This window comes from Rhinolophus hipposideros, assembly GCF_964194185.1.
Source record: "Rhinolophus hipposideros genome assembly, chromosome: 12".
Lineage (NCBI taxonomy): Eukaryota > Metazoa > Chordata > Mammalia > Chiroptera > Rhinolophidae > Rhinolophus > Rhinolophus hipposideros.
Window position 1 is genome coordinate 14,354,215 of NC_138058.1, and position 18,538 is coordinate 14,372,752.

The window sequence follows — 18,538 nt, forward strand, 5'->3', positions numbered from 1 at the left end:
TCTCATGTTCTGGTATTGTGGTTATGCCCCGAGGGGTCTGGAAAAGATTACCCTGACATTTCAAAGGTCTGTTATCTTAGCTATAAAAAGACAGTAGACAGGCTCACTTAAGGTAAAGACTGACCTTTCAAGGAAGCTACAAGTCTAGGACATGACCCTCTTTTAGTTAGGAATTTTTATATTCTGACCATCCTATGTGGTTATCTTCGGTCTCTGAGTCTGTAGGGTCTGCCATGCTGGCCTCCCCTGAGCTTGTCAGGTGTAGTATGTGGCCCCTTTTTCATCCACAGAGGGGGAAATTCCACTTTGGTGTCACAAGGAGATGTATCAGGATTTAGAAAGAGCAGTGAATTCCAAGATCCTTCTGTTTGAGATGCATCCATTTTATGCTTTTATTTTTAAACTGAAAAAAAAGAGAACCCAGAATTGCTAAATTCTGAATTCATCAGGCCAACTTTACAACATAAAGCTACAGAAACCTTCCCTCAGTCCCTCTCTGTACCCCATCTCCTCTGCTTCTGAAGCTTGAAGGAAGATGGGCTACTGCTGTTTACTCAGCTCAGTCATAGAGCATAAATGTGGTATATTTATCAGGGTGGCTCAATATGGGTCACCCGGCCACTCGACCCTTTGCATGTAAATTTATTCTGATGGTAATTTCGTAGGGTCATCCTTTTCCAGGTCTGCCCTGGGCTGGAGCCTCCCATCTCTTGACAACATCTTGGCCAGTCACTGCCAGCCCCTCTGACCACCTGGGGAGTGGGGAAGCCCATGAGCCCAGGCCTCCAGTCAGGCAGAGGCAACTAAACCTGAAGGAAGCTCCAGGGAGTCTGAAACTTGCCCCAGGAAGTAACTGCTCATTAGTTCTTACTTGTTGGACTAAAGTAGTGAGGGATGCCTGCTTCCTGCTGAATTTGGTTTCAGATGAGGAGATTTTCTGCCTGTTGGGGACTTTGCTTTTCCTCTCTAAGTATAAATATCTTTAGAGAGAAAACAAATCTTCTCTTCCAAAAATAATGCCCTCTATTTTTGAAACAGATGTGTACTTAAAAAAGAAAAAGAAGTAAAACTCAGTTCCAGTTTTGCTGAGGGTTAAATCAGTGGTTTTCATAGCAACAATGGACCCCTTCAGGTAGGGGTCAAAGGATGATGACTCAGTGGGTCCAAATCTAGCTTTTGTGCCCATACCACCTGGGAAGCTTTGTTTTTCATTTTTAAATAGATTCTTAGAGGTGCTGAATCAGAATTTCAGGCAATTGGCCCATAAATCTCTATTTTTAACAAGTTCCCCAGATGATTTTTAAACAGCCAGCTTTGTATGGGTCACTGCCTTAGGCCCCATCCAGAACCCTGAAAGAGTGGGTGATTAGGGTTAAAACAGCTAACTTCTTTAACATTCCTGGGGTACAGATTTAGCTCCTTAGAAGCATTAACCTTGAGAATGAGAAAGTTGAGCCTATACAACCTTGCTGATTACCCCAGGGTCAAAGCAATTTTGTGAAAAATAAAAGAAAAACACCCTGCCAAGTCACTAAAAGCTAGGATGACCATATAATTTAATGTCCAAACCAGGACACATCTGAGAGTGAAGGGGGTGCTGTGATAATTATGCTGGGACAGCAGGCATAACCTACGTCTGTCCCAAGCAAACTGGGTTTGGTGGTCGTCTTACTTGTGGCCCCATTTTATATCTCTTGGGCCCTGCCTTTGTCCTCCCGTAAAACACCCTCAACTCACCAAACAGTTCTCACTAAATCTCTGCCTACTGCATTTAGCCATATGGATGCAGGAGAGTGAGGTAACCGAAAGACCGAGTTTGAACAGATTAAAAGGAGGCTGGGATCAGATGACTGAATGAAGGGGTTGCTCTTCATTTACCTTCTGCTTTTTTTTTCCATCCTTTGATGGCTCCCTAGAAGGAAACTGCAGAGCTGAACAGGAAAAATAAAGATCTTTTGGCTATACTTTTACTTAATTCTTTTTTTTCCTTATAACTTTGAACCCTGAGCCCTTTCCCTAAAAAAACTGAATGTTTGCAGGGTTTTTGCATCATCATGAAATGTGAAGAAACTTCATAAACCATAACATTGTACAAATGTAAGTTGTTATTAATGTTAATATTACCTTAGAACTGGAAAGCTAAAACAAAAAAATTACACATGGCAAATTTCTCCCCAGGCCTATTACCTGCCATAGTCTAATCCCTGTCCCCAAGGAATTATTGGTGCACCTTTTCTTTCAGTGACAACTGCTGTCTTCTTCCTGGGGACACACTTCTTTAGCACCTTCTAAGTTCCCTAGTCTCTTGGCTGCCTCCTTGTCTAGATATTAGCTGTTTCCTAGCTAGTAATTCTACCCAGAGGGAAAAATGGATCCCCAGGTCTTGTTAAGATTAGAATTGGAAATCTCTCTTTTTAAAATTTAATTTATTAAGCAAAACACATTCTTGCATGAAAGACAAACCATAGAAAAAACCAATTGATCAAAGTTTTAAAACCATGAAAACTTCAGGCCACCTTGTTCCCCTTGAAACTTGAACCACATATTAGGTCCCTTCCCGCTGCCCAAGTCTCAGGACTGATAAACCAACCTTGCTTTTCACTAGTCTCATAATTTGAAAAATAATGCTGCTTTCCTTGCCCTGGGAATCCTATCCCCAGAACAGTTACAGTGATACCAATCCTGTTATTGGTACCTGTTTGAGACAACTGCTTGAAGCAAAACTGGTATTCTGTGAATTAGGGATTCATCTTCCCCAGATTGTGTGTGGGTTTCTTCCCCTAGAATCGAATATTTCCCATTGCATTGTCAGCTCGTGGAGAGGAGTGGGTTCCAGATTCTTTTCCTTTTTTGCTTAGGAAAACAAACAAACAATAAAATAAAATAAACAGTGCCTACTTTGGTGTTTAATACTCATACCGTGTTTCCCCAAAAATAAGACCTAGCCGAACAATCAGCTCTAATGCATCTTTTGGAGCAAACATTAATATGAGACCCGGTATCATATCATATCATATCATATATCATATCATATCATATCATATATCATATCATATCATATATCATATCATATCATATCATATCTCATATCATATTACTGGGTCTTATAGTAAAATAAGACCAGGTCTTATATTAATTTTTGCTCCAAAAGACGCATTAAAGCTGATGGTCCGGCTAGGTCTTATTTTCGGGGAAACACGGTAGCTACTTGTTAAACATTGTTTATTGCTCTGAATAATAAACTTTTCTCATTCCTCCAACCCTGCTCCGTTCAATTACAGTAATCATGTGCCACCTATGGCTATTTACATTTAAATTAATTAAAATTAAGTACGTTTGAAATTCAATTCCTCAGTGTACTGACCCCTTTTCAAGTCCTCAGCAGGCTCCGTGGCTGGTGGCTGACACAGATATAGAACGTTTCCATCATCACTGAAGGTCCTGAGGGGCAGCAGTGCCTGTTAGGTCTCTCGGGTTCTCCTTTGCTCTGGTTTTACCCCTTTGCCTGTAGTCTTTGACAAGGACCCTCGTTTAGCCACTCAGCACTTGGAGCCTCTGTGTATGAGGTTCACCAGGAAAACAGGGAGATGGAAACTCAGCCTATAGTATCACCTGTGATACCGATTTCATTTCTTCATCCTCTCCCTCGTGTGGTGCTGCTTTCACACCGCGACCATGTTCCTGACTTGCCAGCCCAAACTCAGGCACTTTGCCTGCAATTGTGGTCAGCAGCCACCAGGGTGTCGCCACGTCTTGGTTACAGCCATGGCATCTGAACAGCTAGGTCCACAGACAGAGAAATTATAGTGTTTCCCACTCATTTTTTTTTTATTCCCACTCAGTTTTGCTTTAAAAATAAAACAAACTTGACGAAACAGTTCAGCATAAATAGTTAAAAATAAAAAAAGTCCTCTCCCTCTTATCCATCACTGCTTTATCTAAACCTCTTGCTTGAGTAAAACACTGCTTTCAAACCACCATGGAACTTAATTTTTGGAAACAAAAGCTCATTCCAGGAAGTTCATAAGTCTAGTGATTTGGGGCTTCTGACCAGACTGGAATCGTTTGCCTTTGCTTTGTTTTCTTTATAGAAAAAAGCTACCAGTTTACAGTTAATCAGAGGGCAAGTATTGATTTTCTTTTAAGAAAACCTCCCTGTGTGAGCTTGTGCTTGGAAGGTATTTTCAGGGAAGAAGAGATGACTGCTGTCCCCTCCAGGTCCCTGTGTCTCACTTCCCTGCTTCACATCCTCATGTCTGATGAATCCTAAACTTGTGTCTTCGCCCCTCAGAGGACTATTTCCCAGCCACTGTACTAGCTTACATCAAGTTAGCTTTCATCTGTTTTAACTGAAGACTCTGGGACGTAGCATCAATATTTAGAATTTACCCCGGCAACTGGTTTTAAACTCCAAGATTATCTAAACTGTTATGGACAATCTGCTGAAAAAGTTTGGAAGTATTCCCTACCCTCCAGTCTCCCAAACAAATCAGCTTCCCCCCAGCTTAGCTTTCCAAACCGTGTTGAAGTGGAACCAAGCAAGACTTCACACCAGTGCTGTTCTGCCACACTTGGCTCTGTCATGCTATGCCCCGTCCTTTTGGTTTCCTTTTTCCTAAATGTTTCTACTTGGAATGTTACCTCACCTTACTCTACTTGGTAAATGGGTGGGGGGATTAAGACAAGCAAAGCCTCAGCATCACAAGTAGCTGAAGAGGAAGGGCCGGAACTCATACAGAGATGCTGGTCTGACAATAGTTGCCCCCTCTCTATTCCATGTTTACCCGTGGAGATTATATGTAGCATTGAGGGTCTAAGTGGAAAGAGAAGCCTGCCTGCCTGACCTCAGAGAAGAGCCTGGTGGAGCCTAGGAGGTCTGAGGAAGCATTTTTAGTATCACGTGTGACGGGGAAGAGCTTCTTGGCTGTGATGATGCAGCAACTCCTTGGTCACTTCCTTCTTTTTGACTATTTTCTCCTGCTCGTGTCTCCCCTCACTCTCTCCGTCTTGGGTGGGATTTCTCCACCTTGCTGTCCTCTCCCTCCCACGGCCATCTCGGTCCTTTCTCTCACCTTCAACTGTCACCTGGTGTACCTGCTTCCCAGGTTGGCTTCTCTGCCTGGGTCTCAAGAAAGTCTCCTCCCATGTCTCCTTGGTACCGTTAATCAGCATTTCCCTAACTCCAGATCTATCCCTCCCCATCTTACCGATGATAACAAAACGTTGTCCTCTCAGGCCCCAGGCTCTAAATCTCTCATCTCTGATGCTCCTCCTGACTCCCACTTACTCTTCACGTCCTACCCATGTGACATCCCTTGCCTCCTTCCAGGCCTCGTCTCCTCATCTTCCCTTCCAGCTTGGACTATCATACTAGCTCCCCACGTGGTCGCCTGCTCTTCTCCCTTCCCATTTGAGGCCTGTACAGTCAGACCCTGATCTCAGCCTTCCTGTCTTGTCTCCTTACCTTTTGGCTCTGCTTGCACTGCACTCACAGCACCACCTTCTGTTCTGTTCTAGAAATAGCAACTCTGTGCACTGTTTCTAGAATTTTCTCTTTCCTGCTCATGTTGGTCTTTCACCTGCCCCCATTGTTGCCTGTTTGAAATTCTGTCCACTCTTCAAGGTCAAATGCTGCCATCTCTACAAGACCTTCTCTGGTTCCAGGTGGAACGAGTCTCTCCGACTCTGTTGTAGTCATTTATGTTCATGTCTTATCTGCACCCCCAGTAAGTGCTCAGTAAATGGTAAAGGAATGAAGGGCTGTTGTACACATTTTCAGCTGTCCTAGCCAATAGGGCAGTGCTTAGCATCAAGTGGCTTTGGAGATAAGCAGATTGGAGTGAAAGATGCCAGCTCCCACTCACTGATGCTGATCTGTGACCCTCAGCTTCTTCACCTGCAAAATGGGTGTGATAACGGTGCCCACAACACAACAGTGATGAGGTGGACAGAGAGACCTTCCAACGTGTTAATCACATAAAGACTTCACAGGATGTAGCGCTCATGCTAAATGCTTAATAAAGCTTACCTGTTATTTACTTCTACTCATGTCAGTTTCATCTCTGAGGTTGATCATGGTCTTCTCTTCGCTATTGGACAGAATAAAAGATACAAGTGAGATGCTGCCTTTGGGAAGATATTTACAATTCAGACTCTTCTGAAGAGGAGGCCGAGTTTCCCACTCGTGCGGGTCTAGGCTCTTGTCCCAGTCGCCCAGCCTGTGCTGTGTCTCCCTGGGCAAGCCACTGTCCTGCCCTGGGCTTTTCGGGTCCCTCATGGCTCCGGGCCCAACTTTCCATCCAGTTGCTTCTTCCTCCTCTTCAGCTTTGAGGTGAATAAAAACCTTACAACACATGAGCACCTGCCCCCTTCCTCCCTAAGAGAGAAGGAATGTCAAACTGTGGGTAGCTAGAGCAGGAGGGAACCTTAGATGCCACCTTCTGTGATCCCTTGCGCCACAGGGGCGGACACTGAGGCCCAGATGTGGAGTGGCTTGCCTACGGTCACACAGCTGTCAGTTGCCGAGTTTCTGGTTCCCAATCTGGCATTCCTTGCATCACTCCAAGCACTGCCATGGCCCCGCTCCCCTCCACACACACTGGACTGACCGTTTCTGACCATTTTCTACTTGGATTACAGCACTGGGCCCTGAGGTCCTGTGGCTGAGTGCCTGAGAGAGAGCAGTCTGCCACTGAGAATTTGAGAGTCAGTTACAGCCCCAGATACTTTTAAGGTTGGTTGTCTGCCCTTCCGACCTTTTTCTATCAAACACCTCTAGGAGTTAAGAAGGTCCATTAACATGCAAAAGCCAGCTAGCACTTGCTGCCTAGGCAGGCTCCCTCTTTGCCTTGAGGCTCGGGCAACCCTTAAATGCAGGAGGTGGTACATAGTACTAGGCAGGTAAAGGAATTTGCATGTTACCATGAGATTGTTTCTTTAAAGATTGAGCACTTAAGATAATGTGGGTACATTTGTCAGTGTAAGTATAACCAAGGCTACACTTTTCACCAACAGCTGAGCAAATTTGTCTTGTGGATGCCCCCCCCCTCCCCGCTACCGCCCTTAGTTCTTTCTCCTCTCTCACTGTCCCTTTCCACCCTACTCTGGCAAGGAAGAGCAATCTGCTAGCACATTAACCTTTCCTCAGAGCCTTCACCTCTCCAAGGAAGAAGCATGGAGCCAGGTGAAGCTTCCAGCTGAGAGAGCTCATCTCAGTGGTACAAGGGGAGGGACAACTGCTGGGGTGAGTCCTGCCTCACCCCCAAACCTCCTCACTAGGGTGCCAGCCTGACTCAGATGACCAGGTCCTGATCCGGTTTACAGGGACGTGACTCATCTGTGCCCTATTGTTATTCAGCACAGCCCCGTCTCACCTGCCAGCACCTGCTGCTCACCTCCTCAGCAGCCTTCTTGTGGCACCTCAGGTCCAGCCTCTTCCAAACCAGAAGCACCAAACCAGCCTTCCCTCGATGGTTAACATTTGGATTTACATTCCGTCTCCCATTAAGGGCACTTCCCAGAAGGGAAGCAGAAATACAATCTGTATTCCAGACATCCATGTGCCCAACCTGAGGAAGGAGGGGAGAGCAGATATCGGGCCATTTGTCAGTGTGTGACATGCTGTATGTCCGGGGCATTCTCATTATTCTAAAATCCTGCTTTCTTTACATTGCTCACAACTCAGAAACCTTCAGTGGAGCTCTCATCAAAGTACACAGGTAGACAGCCCAAATCACCTGTTTTCCAGGCTTATTTCCTGTTATTCAGGCACCAGAACCTCTTCTCGGGCTGGCTCAGCCCCAGTTTCCCAAATGCACCTCAGGTTTCCCCTCTCCCACACTGGCCCAAACCACATGGGCCACAGTACCCTTCCCCTTTCTGATGATGATGCCGTCCTCGCCTTGCTCAAGTTTGAGCTCTTGTCCAAGGCCTCCCCTGGGGTGTTTCAGCCAGCAGTTCTGTCTTCCCCTCCTCTGACCTTCTGCCACGTACTTTGTCATCTTTGTCATTTGCTGCCTAGTACGCATTTGTGTCTTGATGCCCCAGCTAGACTGTGAGCTCCTTGGGAGCAGGAACCATACCGTGTTTATACTCATCTTTGTTGGTCTGCAGGGCTTCACGCAGAGCTTTGTAAACATCAGCGTTTGTTGCGAATGACTGACTGACTGAATGAATGAATGAATGAATGTGTGAGTGATAGGAAGTGAGGGCAGCATGGCTCTCTTCAACCCTGTTTTGTAGGCTTGGTGCCCATGGCGTGTTTTTTTTCTTTTCCCCTTTATCAGGTGGCTCGACTCTTTCATTTTGTCTCCTTTTTGGACCCCAGAGAAGGGCAGGTAACCCCGTTGAGAGGTGTGACTAACTCCAAACGGATCCACTGGGATGGAGAGGCCGGCAGCCACGTCTGCCCACCAGCGCATGGCCTGGACCAGAGCCAGGTGCCTCTCCAGCCGACACCTGTGCGTGTGCGTGTGCGTGTGCGTTAATCCCAGAATGGGGCCCACTTCAGTGTCCTTCCACAGCCTCTTCTTGTATTAATCGGGTAGCATCTAACATGTGATTAACTTATTTGGGGTTTTTTTTCTTTCTTTGTTTGATGCCTGAAAAATGAACTCATTTTGACGATGGATGCTATGGTGGGAAGAAATCCTATCTCTTTTGTTTGTTAATCTAATTTTATGTCCCACGCAAGGCCCCAGTGTTCATCCAGCATGTGGCGGGAGCCTGCCTGGCACTGACTTGTAGCATGTGGAGCTGCAGAGGTGACTGTCAGTGAGCTGGCTGCCCCATGGGGACTCAGAGGAAGTACTAACTCTTTTTGAACTACCAGTGGGAAATGTGGCTGTGCTGGTGGCTTTGTTGTCAGCGGCCTGACACACTAAACCCTTTTGTCTTGATTCTCATTGTCATCAGTCTCTGGCATGGGATATATGAGGTGACGTGGGCTCCAATTCGTGCTCTGTGGCAGCCTTCCCCTGTGACTTGGTGTGTCCCTCTGGAAAAGAGGACCTCATCAAGGGTTTGCAACCAAGAGAACCTTATCAAGGGCTTAGCTGCTGTGGTGAACCAGGCTCGATGGGCCATCATGACATTCTATTAGTGGTAAATTGTCTTACTTGGAATACCAGGTTATTAAAAGTTTGGGTTTTCCCAGAGCACACCCCTCTCATCCCCTAAGAAAACATCAAAACATACAGAATTTGGTGTGTGTTGGCTACCTGGCTTTCTTTTCCCTTACAAACTAGGGGAAGGACTAGAAATTAAAGCTCTTAGATTAATAGAAAATTCAGTTATACAGTTTACCTCTCGAAGTCTAACTTTCTAAGAGTTTTAGCTTGGAAAAAAGATTAAAATAAGCAAGAATATTATTGCCATTGCCACTTCTGTGGAATTTCTGCAGTTCTGTGGAGCAAAGCTGAGAGAACCACTGGGCCACGTTGTGTCATGCCCAGTAAGCAGCAAGTTGGGTTTGTTAAAGCAAACAGCATGTGCAGAAGCATTCACAACCAAGCTGGGTAGACCCTGCTTAGAACACTGTGGGGAACAAAGAGCTCAAGAGCCCGACAGAATACAAGTAGGAGATTTCTTTTCATGGAAGACCAAGGATGGCTCCCTTTCCAGTTTCATGATACTAGGCTGTGGTGAGGTTTTTCCAGGGGTGGGATGCTGAGGACAGTGCTGACATGTGCTGTGACAGCTCCAGGGGCAGGTGTCAGCTGTACCTGAAGTAGGCTGACCTTAGGTGATGAAAGGGCCCCAGTATTCTTAGCTTTTCCTATCGTTCATATTCTAAACTCAGTGTTGACTGGGGCGGAAATTGATATGTGACATTTAAAAAAAATGAAAACACATGCCTGAGCTTACTCACCCTTCATCAGAGTTACCTTGGGAGGCCCATTTATTCTAGAAATTTTCAAAACATTCCAGAAACCCTTATTTTGGAATTGCAATCAGAGCCAGATAATGCACCCTAGAAGAGGGTCATACATTCTTGAACTCAGAATTTTCCAGTTGGAAGGGAATCTTGTTCAACCCTTTAATTTCCCAATGAAAGTTCAAGGCTGAGAAAGATCAGGTTGACTTGGTCGAGGCCCCCAGAAGCCCGGCTGAGACTAGACCCTCAGGGGTGGAGGGTAAATACATTGTAGTTTCTGGAGATGCCACTTCTTCTCGCTTCTCTTTGTTTGTTTTTGTTTTTTATTTTTAAATAGTTCTATGTCTGGTTTTTTGGGGGGTGGGTTGTTGTTTGTTTGTTTTGTTTAGATGGCCTAACTCAGCATCTTGCAAGCCCTGTATTTACAAAATGGGGTCCTCAAGGTGATCTTGGGAGTGTTGTAGGTGTTACTAAAAGTAAAATTGTTCTTATTTCTTAATGGTTAATACATGTTCATGGGACAAAATTCTTAAAGTACAAAAAAGGGCAGGCATGCAGTGAAGAGGAAGTCTCACTCCTGCACCTGCCCGCCACTGGAATGGTAGTTTTAAAAGCAACCCTGTAACCTTTCAGCAGGCGCTTTCACCAATGCCTTCACTGGGCCATCACCACAATATAACTTGGACCCCTATCTCTTAAGCAGACAAAACTTCAAAGACCTCATCTGGGGTGGAGTGAAGTGGCAGCCCTGAGTGGTGACAGATACTAAGAGATCTACTTCTCTTTCCACCTGGTTCCCATATTTACCCACCCAAGCCCTCCAAGGCCGCGGCAAGCATGGTCTTCTCTGGATGCCTTGCCTCTTAGATGTGTGCCCTTTGTCCTGTGCACCCTCAGACCTCTGGCATCTTTTTACGTTCCTTGTGGGTAATGCCCAACACCTGGTTCAGTAGGAGGTTCCTTCAGGCCTGGGAGCCTGGCTGATGCTTTGTAGGGGTGTGGGAGGGCATTCCTGCTGCCATGATTTACTCAGGGACTTGCTCACTAAATAGTCACATGTTACATTCATTCAACTCCTTGACCCCTAATGTGTGTCAAGTAGTGTGCTGGGTGCCAAGGCTGCAGTAGTAAATAAAAAAAAACCTGGAGGGGAAGGCAAACTGACCAACAATGCCAGTAGTTACATAGAACTGTATGGAGTCCAACAAATAAGTAGAGACTGCGCTGAGAGCGTATGACAGGGAGCTGAGATAGAGGAGCTTCTCTGAGAAGTGCAGCCATACTGCATTGAATCAAATGTACTGTGGTTTCTAAGACACATCACTATCTTAGGTGCCACTAAGGAAGAAAATACTGCCAATTAAATTAGAACACAGTGTTCTTTCATTCAGAAAGATGCTTAGACTTGTTTACATGTAGACATTTATGTGTGTCACTTTTGTATATACAGTCAAAGGAACATACAGCACAATAAATTGGTTGGGGGTCTTCCTAATCTAACTTCTTCACTTTCAGAGTCTGACGCTTTTGAATGAATCACTTTTCAATTCAGCTCCTCCGTATTCATTTATGACCACGCCATGTCACTCTCTGTGCCTTCCAGAGCATTCATGATTCAGAGCCATTGTCAGGGATTTCAGTGCTGTTGATATCCATTCTGCCAGTTCGGATATTGCCACATTCTTGATCTTGCCAGAAGATGCCAGTAGAATGTGTTTTAGACAACCTGTACTCATATTTCTTCTTCCAATGGTTCTTAAATGGTTTATTAATTAAATTGTCAGAAGTTTCAGCTGTCCAGTCATGCCATAGGGAAATAAAACCAAGTACATTCGTGTGTAGGCAGTTACAGCGATATCGAGGCAACAACAATTGTAACACCCACCCCAGTTTCAGAGATGAAAAATGTATGTCTTAGAATTGATGAAAATCATTTACAGGAAGTCTAGGAGTAAGTGGGTGCTGCCATTATTCCAGCGACTTAGTGCTGTCAAGGCTCTGGGTGGATGTTTCTGTGAGTCTCCTAGTCACAAGATGGCGGTTCTACCACACTCAACGGCAGAAGGCAGGGGCGGGCTCAGGCCTTCTCCTCCTGCATATCAGGAAGGGAAAATACCTTCCCCAGAAATCCCTTAGCAGATTTCCCCTTGTGTCCCATTGGCCGGAACTGCATTACGTAGCCATCATAGCTATATGAGACGTTGGGAAATTTGTTTTTTCTCACTATTTCAAGAATTGGATTGGGAACGACTTTTGGATGGTTAATCACGTCTTGGCCTTTCGGCTAAGATGAAGTGTGGATGGTTAACTAACAGTATTTCCCAAGGTGGCCAAATACATTAGGGATGCACTGAGTTAACTCCAAATACTGTAAGACTTCTCAAAGCTTGTAACATGGTAATGTGGCTCATTGAATTATGGAGAATATGGTATCAAGCTTTTACAAACTTCAGGAATCCAAGTTTATTTTTCTAAAATAGAAAACCCAGTTTTGCAAAATACCAGTGAACAGCTCTTGGTTGTTTTAAATAATGAACTGAAGGTTCTCTAGAGCAGAGCTGAAGTGGCAGGGTGGGACAGCATTTGTGGAGAGTGAATGGAAATGGGCTTTTGAGTAGAGACAGAGCAGGGCTGAGAGGTTTACAAATGAGAGAGACAGATTGATTTGAACTATCTCAGATTCTTTTGATGGGTATGGCTAATTTGTATTCAAGAGCCTTGTATCCACATGGCTGTGACTTCCTCTGAGACAGGACTAGGTTGATACAGAGCTATTATTATCTTCTTCTCTTCTTTCCTTGCCTCTGTCACTTCCAGTCTTCATGATGCAAGTGATATTGGAGCTGGGCTCCTTGGCTTCTGGGAATGAAACTGATTGAGGGCTGTGCTAAAATGGACATGTATGATGCCTGCTGCCGCTGTCTCTCAAACACCTTGCTAAGCATTTGCAAGAGCTGGCAGACACATGTGTGGAGTTAGTTCCTGCTCATTTATTTGGGCTTGGGGTCATGAAGGCCCTCCTGGTCCTTTTGACTAGAAGTGATCTTTCTATTTTTTTATTTCAACAGCAGCTTGTGTGTCTTAGGCAGCAGCAGCAAACGTCATCATAGCTGACATTTTTCAAACACTTTCTGTGCGTTGGGCTTTGTAATTGACATCTTTTACGGCCATAATCTCCTCTAATCCTCACCACCATCCTGCCATGTGGATGTCCTTCTGCAGATGCAAGGAGTGAGGTGGACAGAGGTTAGAGTCACCCAGCTGTTAGTAATAAGACTGGAATTTGAATTCAGCCGTGACTGTTGTTCTTAATCTTCTATAGCTTTCTGTAGCTTCTGGTATGGCACCGTTGTGTTATTTGTACAGTTATCTTTTTATATCTTGTCAGATATCAAGTTGTGTTTTTGGTATTTCCTCACAACACCTAGCACAGTGTCTTGCCCATAGAAAGTCCTTGATAAATAATTGTTGTCCTATAAATTAATGAATGGGAGTATGAATGCAAGAGCAGCTCGGTGAGTGGTTTTCCTGAATGTGAACTTAATGTTGAGTTACTCAATTTTATTTATCAGCATATTTTCTCCCTCTTTTCAGAGTCAGTTTGTGTTCTTTAGTCCTCTAATTTCTTCTAAATTCTAGATATCTAAAATGTTCCTGAGTAAAATAAGCATGGATCATTGGCTGATAGGTTGGGAGGGGATTACATGGGGCAGCTGGTCCTACCCTCATGTTCTTGGCAAAGAACCCCAGCTGTTCATGTCTAGAAGGTGAGGAGGGCTCAAACGCCTTGTCCAACATCGTTCCAGGGCAGAGTCTGAGGACTAGGGCGATTTCTATCTGTTTCCACACATGTCCTCCCAAACCCCTTTGCCTGGATTTGTAATTCTAATTGTACATATTTGATGATTTAAATAGTTTTCTTTTTGTTGTTAGTTTTCTGGATGCATTGTTTTTATATCTTTGGTAGGTGGAGAACTTATCTTTTCGTATTTTAAAGTATCTGTTTTATTCTGACATTTCTTGTAAACCTGTCTGCAAGCTCCTTGTGTTCCCCCCATTCCCTCTAGGGACTCATTTTGCATTTGCTCCTTTGTCTAGCTGGCTTTTTCACTAAGGTCACTACAGGGAATTGCTGTGCTTTGGTGGCCCAGTTTTGAAGGGCAGTTTTATTATTATTATTATTTTATTAAGTAAAATGGGAAAAATCCCCAAACCTTTCTGCCATCTCTGAAAACCTCTTACGAAGCTTGTTTGTTTCATCAATCCCCCACAACCCCAGCCTAAAGCATTCTCGTTAGCTATTCTTATTAATTTTGTGCCAATTTGTTGTTTCTGTTACGTTTGTCTTGCCTTTTTGTCCCCTAGACCTCCAGCACTCTAGGACCATTCTTTCCTCATTATTCAAATAAAATGCCCCTTTCCCCTCCCCCCTGCCCTGTGTACCTGTGGGAAGTCTAATGCCCTCCAGTATTCCTGAAGATGCCAAGAGTTCATTGATGTGCCTGGTGGTTACTTGCCTGTCACTTTTTGCTCAGTTCCCAACCCAATTCTCAACAACCCCAGTCTCCTACCAGCTCCTGCCCCGCCCACTCACGTTTCCTTCTCCCCCAAACACTGTCTCTGTCTGCAGTCCCTGAACCACACTAAAGCATGGCTGTCCGCTGTCCCTGAGCCTTTGATGATCCTTTTCACTCTGACACACATTCTCTCATCCAGACAGCGAGGACCTTCCCTTTCAGAACTATAATGGATTGATCTTGCTTCCTACACAAAAGAACAATTTCCCCCTGAGATGAATTTTGTGGCTCCCTCAGAATATGAAATGATAACAGTTAGCAGGGTTTTTTTAAAAAAAAATATCATATTTTCCTTCCTGATTCATTCCCTTTGGGTATTTTATTAAGCTCAAATGTGACAGTGGGAGTAAATGTGCCCCATAAACAGTGACATGAGCAGATAAAAGACATCGCTGTTGTCGTGCATTTAGAAATACTGTCTATATTTCATTTCCTTTGAAAAGAGTAGGGACTGAGCACATAGATGATTAGGTTTTGATTTTTGACCAGATTCTTGTGTCTGGGAACTGAGAAAAATGTAGCTATATAAGGGTTTTTATTTATGTGAAGCCAGAGAAGCAGCAGACATCCCTGTAGAGCAGGAACTGCAGGCAGTGGTCGTGGCGTTGGCCCTGGGTCTGTGTGAGGCTCTAGCTCATCTTTCAGAGACATCTGAAGGGGAGGAAGGAGCCGGAGCCAGAGAAACAACTGCTGAACCCCACAGGAGGCCCTGGAATATTCCAGACCTCGACTCAGTGTTTCCAGCAAGTACCCTGGGCACCTGTCCCTCCACAGGCTCCTTCCAGGTCTTGATTTCCGCCTCACTGACTGTTAGCGCTCCCTGTTGGCCTTTGTCACGTCTGCCCCCCAGAACTGCCCGTGGGTTGTGGGTCAGGCCTCTGACATGTGCCCCTCCTGTGTTGTATCCAGGGACAGGGTGCCTTATCGGAGAGACTCCGGAGCTTCAGCATGCAGGACCTCAGCACCATTAGGGGAGACGGTGCCCCTGCTCCCTCAGGCCCCCCACCACCGGGGTCTGGGCGGGCCAGCGGCAAACACGGCCAGCAGAAGATGTCCAGGAGTGCTTCTGAAAGTGCTGGCAGCTCAGGTAGGTGTCACTTCACTTCCTCTCTTTCCCACTTCGTTTGCCTCGCATTCACTGAGGGGGGGCCCGTCCCCCAAGTGACATGTAACCTGGCCCTTGCCCCGTGGACTTGCCACCAAAACAGACATTCTTTAGACCATGTCAGGCCAGTCAAGGGGCAGAGTAACACTGAGGCCAGGCCAGGAAGCTGGGCTGGGACTCAGATGGGGGAAGGGTGAGATTACCTGCACCAAAGAGTCCCACTTCTCTATCTGATTTTCTAGGGGTTGGGGGCGGTTTGGGTGGCAGTACCTGCACCAAACTAGAGGCAGCAGACACAGCTGTACTGGGCCAAGGTGGCTTTCTCTGTTCTCTTCCTCTCTGACCCCTCACTCCTAGGAGGGCTTACCTGTCGTGAGCACCTCCCACCTACACGGGGCTTATGGCTCTTGTGGTCCCCTTTCCCTGCAGGATTATTCCCTGTCCTGTCTCTCACTCTACCCTCTCCTCCCATCCCTGAGCCTCCATTCACCATGCACAGCTCAGCCACCACACGCCAAGGGCCGCAGTAGCACTGAGGCCTAATTCCTGCGGCGGCCGGGGCTTTATGGAAACCTCCCATCTATCTCTGATGTCTGCCTCTAGTATCATGTTCCTTGCAGGAGGTAGTCTGTACTGGGATTGACCTGGGGACCTTATTAAACATGCCAAGGCCTGGGTCCCTCCCCAGAGAGTCATTAGGTCTGGGGTGAGACCCAGATGTGTGGTGACGCTGAGGTGCAGCCACGTTTGGGACCCACTGCCATCAGTGGGTTGCAGGCTTGTAGAGGGTACGGGCATGGATTAGGGGTAGGGAGCTGGGCCAGGACTCACGGTTTCCCAGAACTCTCCTTGGGGATACACAGGGACCTTGGCTCTCAGCTGAGCACTGCTACTGCCAGCAAAGGGTTGACCATGAAGGGAGTGCAGGGGGCAGTTCTGCATCGCCACCTCTGCCCCCATCCTTGGTGGAAAATTGAGCCTCGGGTGGGAATTAGGCACTTTTTTTGTAATCTGTGGCTGGTGGCTGCCCTGCCCTTACAAACAGGGGCATCCAGGCCACCTGGACCCTGACTGTGTGCTGTGAGGTGCAGCCTGCAGCAGGCACCTTGGCCCTGAGCCCCGGAAACCCCACCTGATTTGGGAGGTCTTAGATGTGGGTGGGAAAGAAGGAGCCCTGTGGCTGCCAAGAGAATGATGACTCACGCTCCCCTCCAGGGAAGGTCAAACAGCTCAGAGCTAGGCCTGGTGTCCATCAGTTTCCTCCCCTCTTGGGAATAACCCCTTGTCCACAGGCCCCAGGATTGAAGAGCATGGCTTTTCTGTTGGAAAGGAGATATTTTAACCCTGGTAGGGCTGGGAAGGTGAGAGCTTGGCCAAGGTGGGGCGGTATCTCCTGGGGAACCCCCCCTAGGAAAACTTAGAATGGAATCTCAAAAGGCCAGACAGGAAGGGAACCTCAGAGATCACTCAATCTCGCCCTCTGATTTTACCAATGAGTGACGAAGGCCCAGGAAAGGGAATGGTCACCAGGGTCACCCACTGTGACATTCTCCTGTGGCCTCCTGATTCCTGGACCAGTGCCCTCTGTGTACTCATCCAACGACTACCAGGTTTCCATGAGCATCTACAGCTCCTGACCTACTGGGCGCTGTCGCAGAAATTAGGATGTGAACTGGAATTAGGTATCACCTCACGCTTGCTTAGCTCATTGGCTACCTATCCTCCAATGCAAGCTCTTCATTTGGAAGAAAAAAGGGCCCCAATTCTGTGAGGCTGAGAAGGCAGCGCAAGAACCAGTGGGTAAAGTTCCCTGGGGGAACCACTTCCTGGCTCTGTGACCTGGACAAGGTGTTATTCCCTCAGTACCTCAGATTCCTTATCTGTGCGTAAGGAATGATAATTCACATTTGTGGGGTTGTTGTGAGGATTCAAATGAAATAATCCATGTAAAAGTGCTTAGGATCCTGCCTGGAACTCTGTGGAGTAACTCCTCTTATTGATCTTTTTATTCCTCACCTATGAAAACACTTTATCATATGAAGGAGTCCAGGAGAGAAATGGGCTACATCGTGAGGTAGCGAGATCCCTACCACTGGAAGGGTCCAAAGCAGAGTTGACTGATCATGTACGACGCTCTAGGAAGTGGGCCTGGGTAACCCCACAGTCCTTTCCCCTCTGAGATTGTATGTTGTCATTATAGAGCTAAACCAAGTGGAGGAAGTAGGCTCAGAGAGGTCGTACACTGTGCCGAGGCCACACAGGACAGGAATCTAGGCCTCCCCCCTAGACCGCTCCTTGGTGGATTTTTCAGGGCAGCCTCAGAAATAGGAAAGTGAGAGATCTGGTGGGATCTAAAAGGCGATAGCAGGTGTCCCCTGGGCTTTGAATATCTCCCCAGACTAGTATTAGGTGGGAAAGAGTTGGGGATGATTTGTGTTGGTGTTGACCCTGCCACCCTCCATGAGCAGTGACGTCCTCTGTCGTGCCCCACGGGGGCAGTGGGCAGTGCTCTGGTCACCAGCCACGCCGGTGGAGTTCATGGAGAACCAGAAAGCCCACTGTGCTGCAGCATGACCCAGCTCTCCTCCCTGCTCGCCTTTGGCCTTGGCACCTGTGGTTTCAGGGGACAGAGAAGGGGGGTGCTGATCTAGTAGGGAGGACAGGGGCCATATGGCTCTTGTCCCCGCTGTTCTGGGGCCTAAAATAGAAGTTATCTCAGAAAGAAAGACAGGTGAAAGATGGCCCAGGGCCTGGGCATGGGGAAAAGTGCCTAGGATCTGGGGTGGTTATAACCCCTGAGTGGAGGGGTGGGGTGCCTGGGAGGACGTCTGGGAGGACGCCACACAGGGCTGACATGCCTTCCCAGCCCCCAGTGTGGGCCTTGGACACCAGGTGTGGTTGGGTAGGGGAAAGGGCCCCGCGTTTGAGCTTCCATCTTGGCTGGGTGACACTGGACTTGTGCAGAGACAATGGGTGCAGCAC

General features: G+C 46.7%; 1 protein-coding gene across 6 annotated transcripts in view; it reads left to right on the forward strand.

Moving 5' to 3' along the window:
• Window positions 1–18,538, forward strand: part of REEP1 (receptor accessory protein 1) — a 122,652-nt gene that overhangs the window by 91,003 nt on the left and 13,111 nt on the right. For 3 of the 6 annotated variants that reach the window (XM_081068343.1, XM_081068341.1, XM_081068344.1), the window contains one exon: window positions 15,361–15,538. In XM_081068343.1, coding sequence (XP_080924469.1) covers window positions 15,361–15,538 — 178 coding nt within the window. Of the gene's footprint in view, window positions 1–8,285; window positions 8,460–13,807; window positions 13,838–15,360; window positions 15,539–18,538 lie in introns of all 6 variants that reach the window. The other 3 variants (XM_081068342.1, XM_081068340.1, XM_081068339.1) reach the window with 3 other exon arrangements.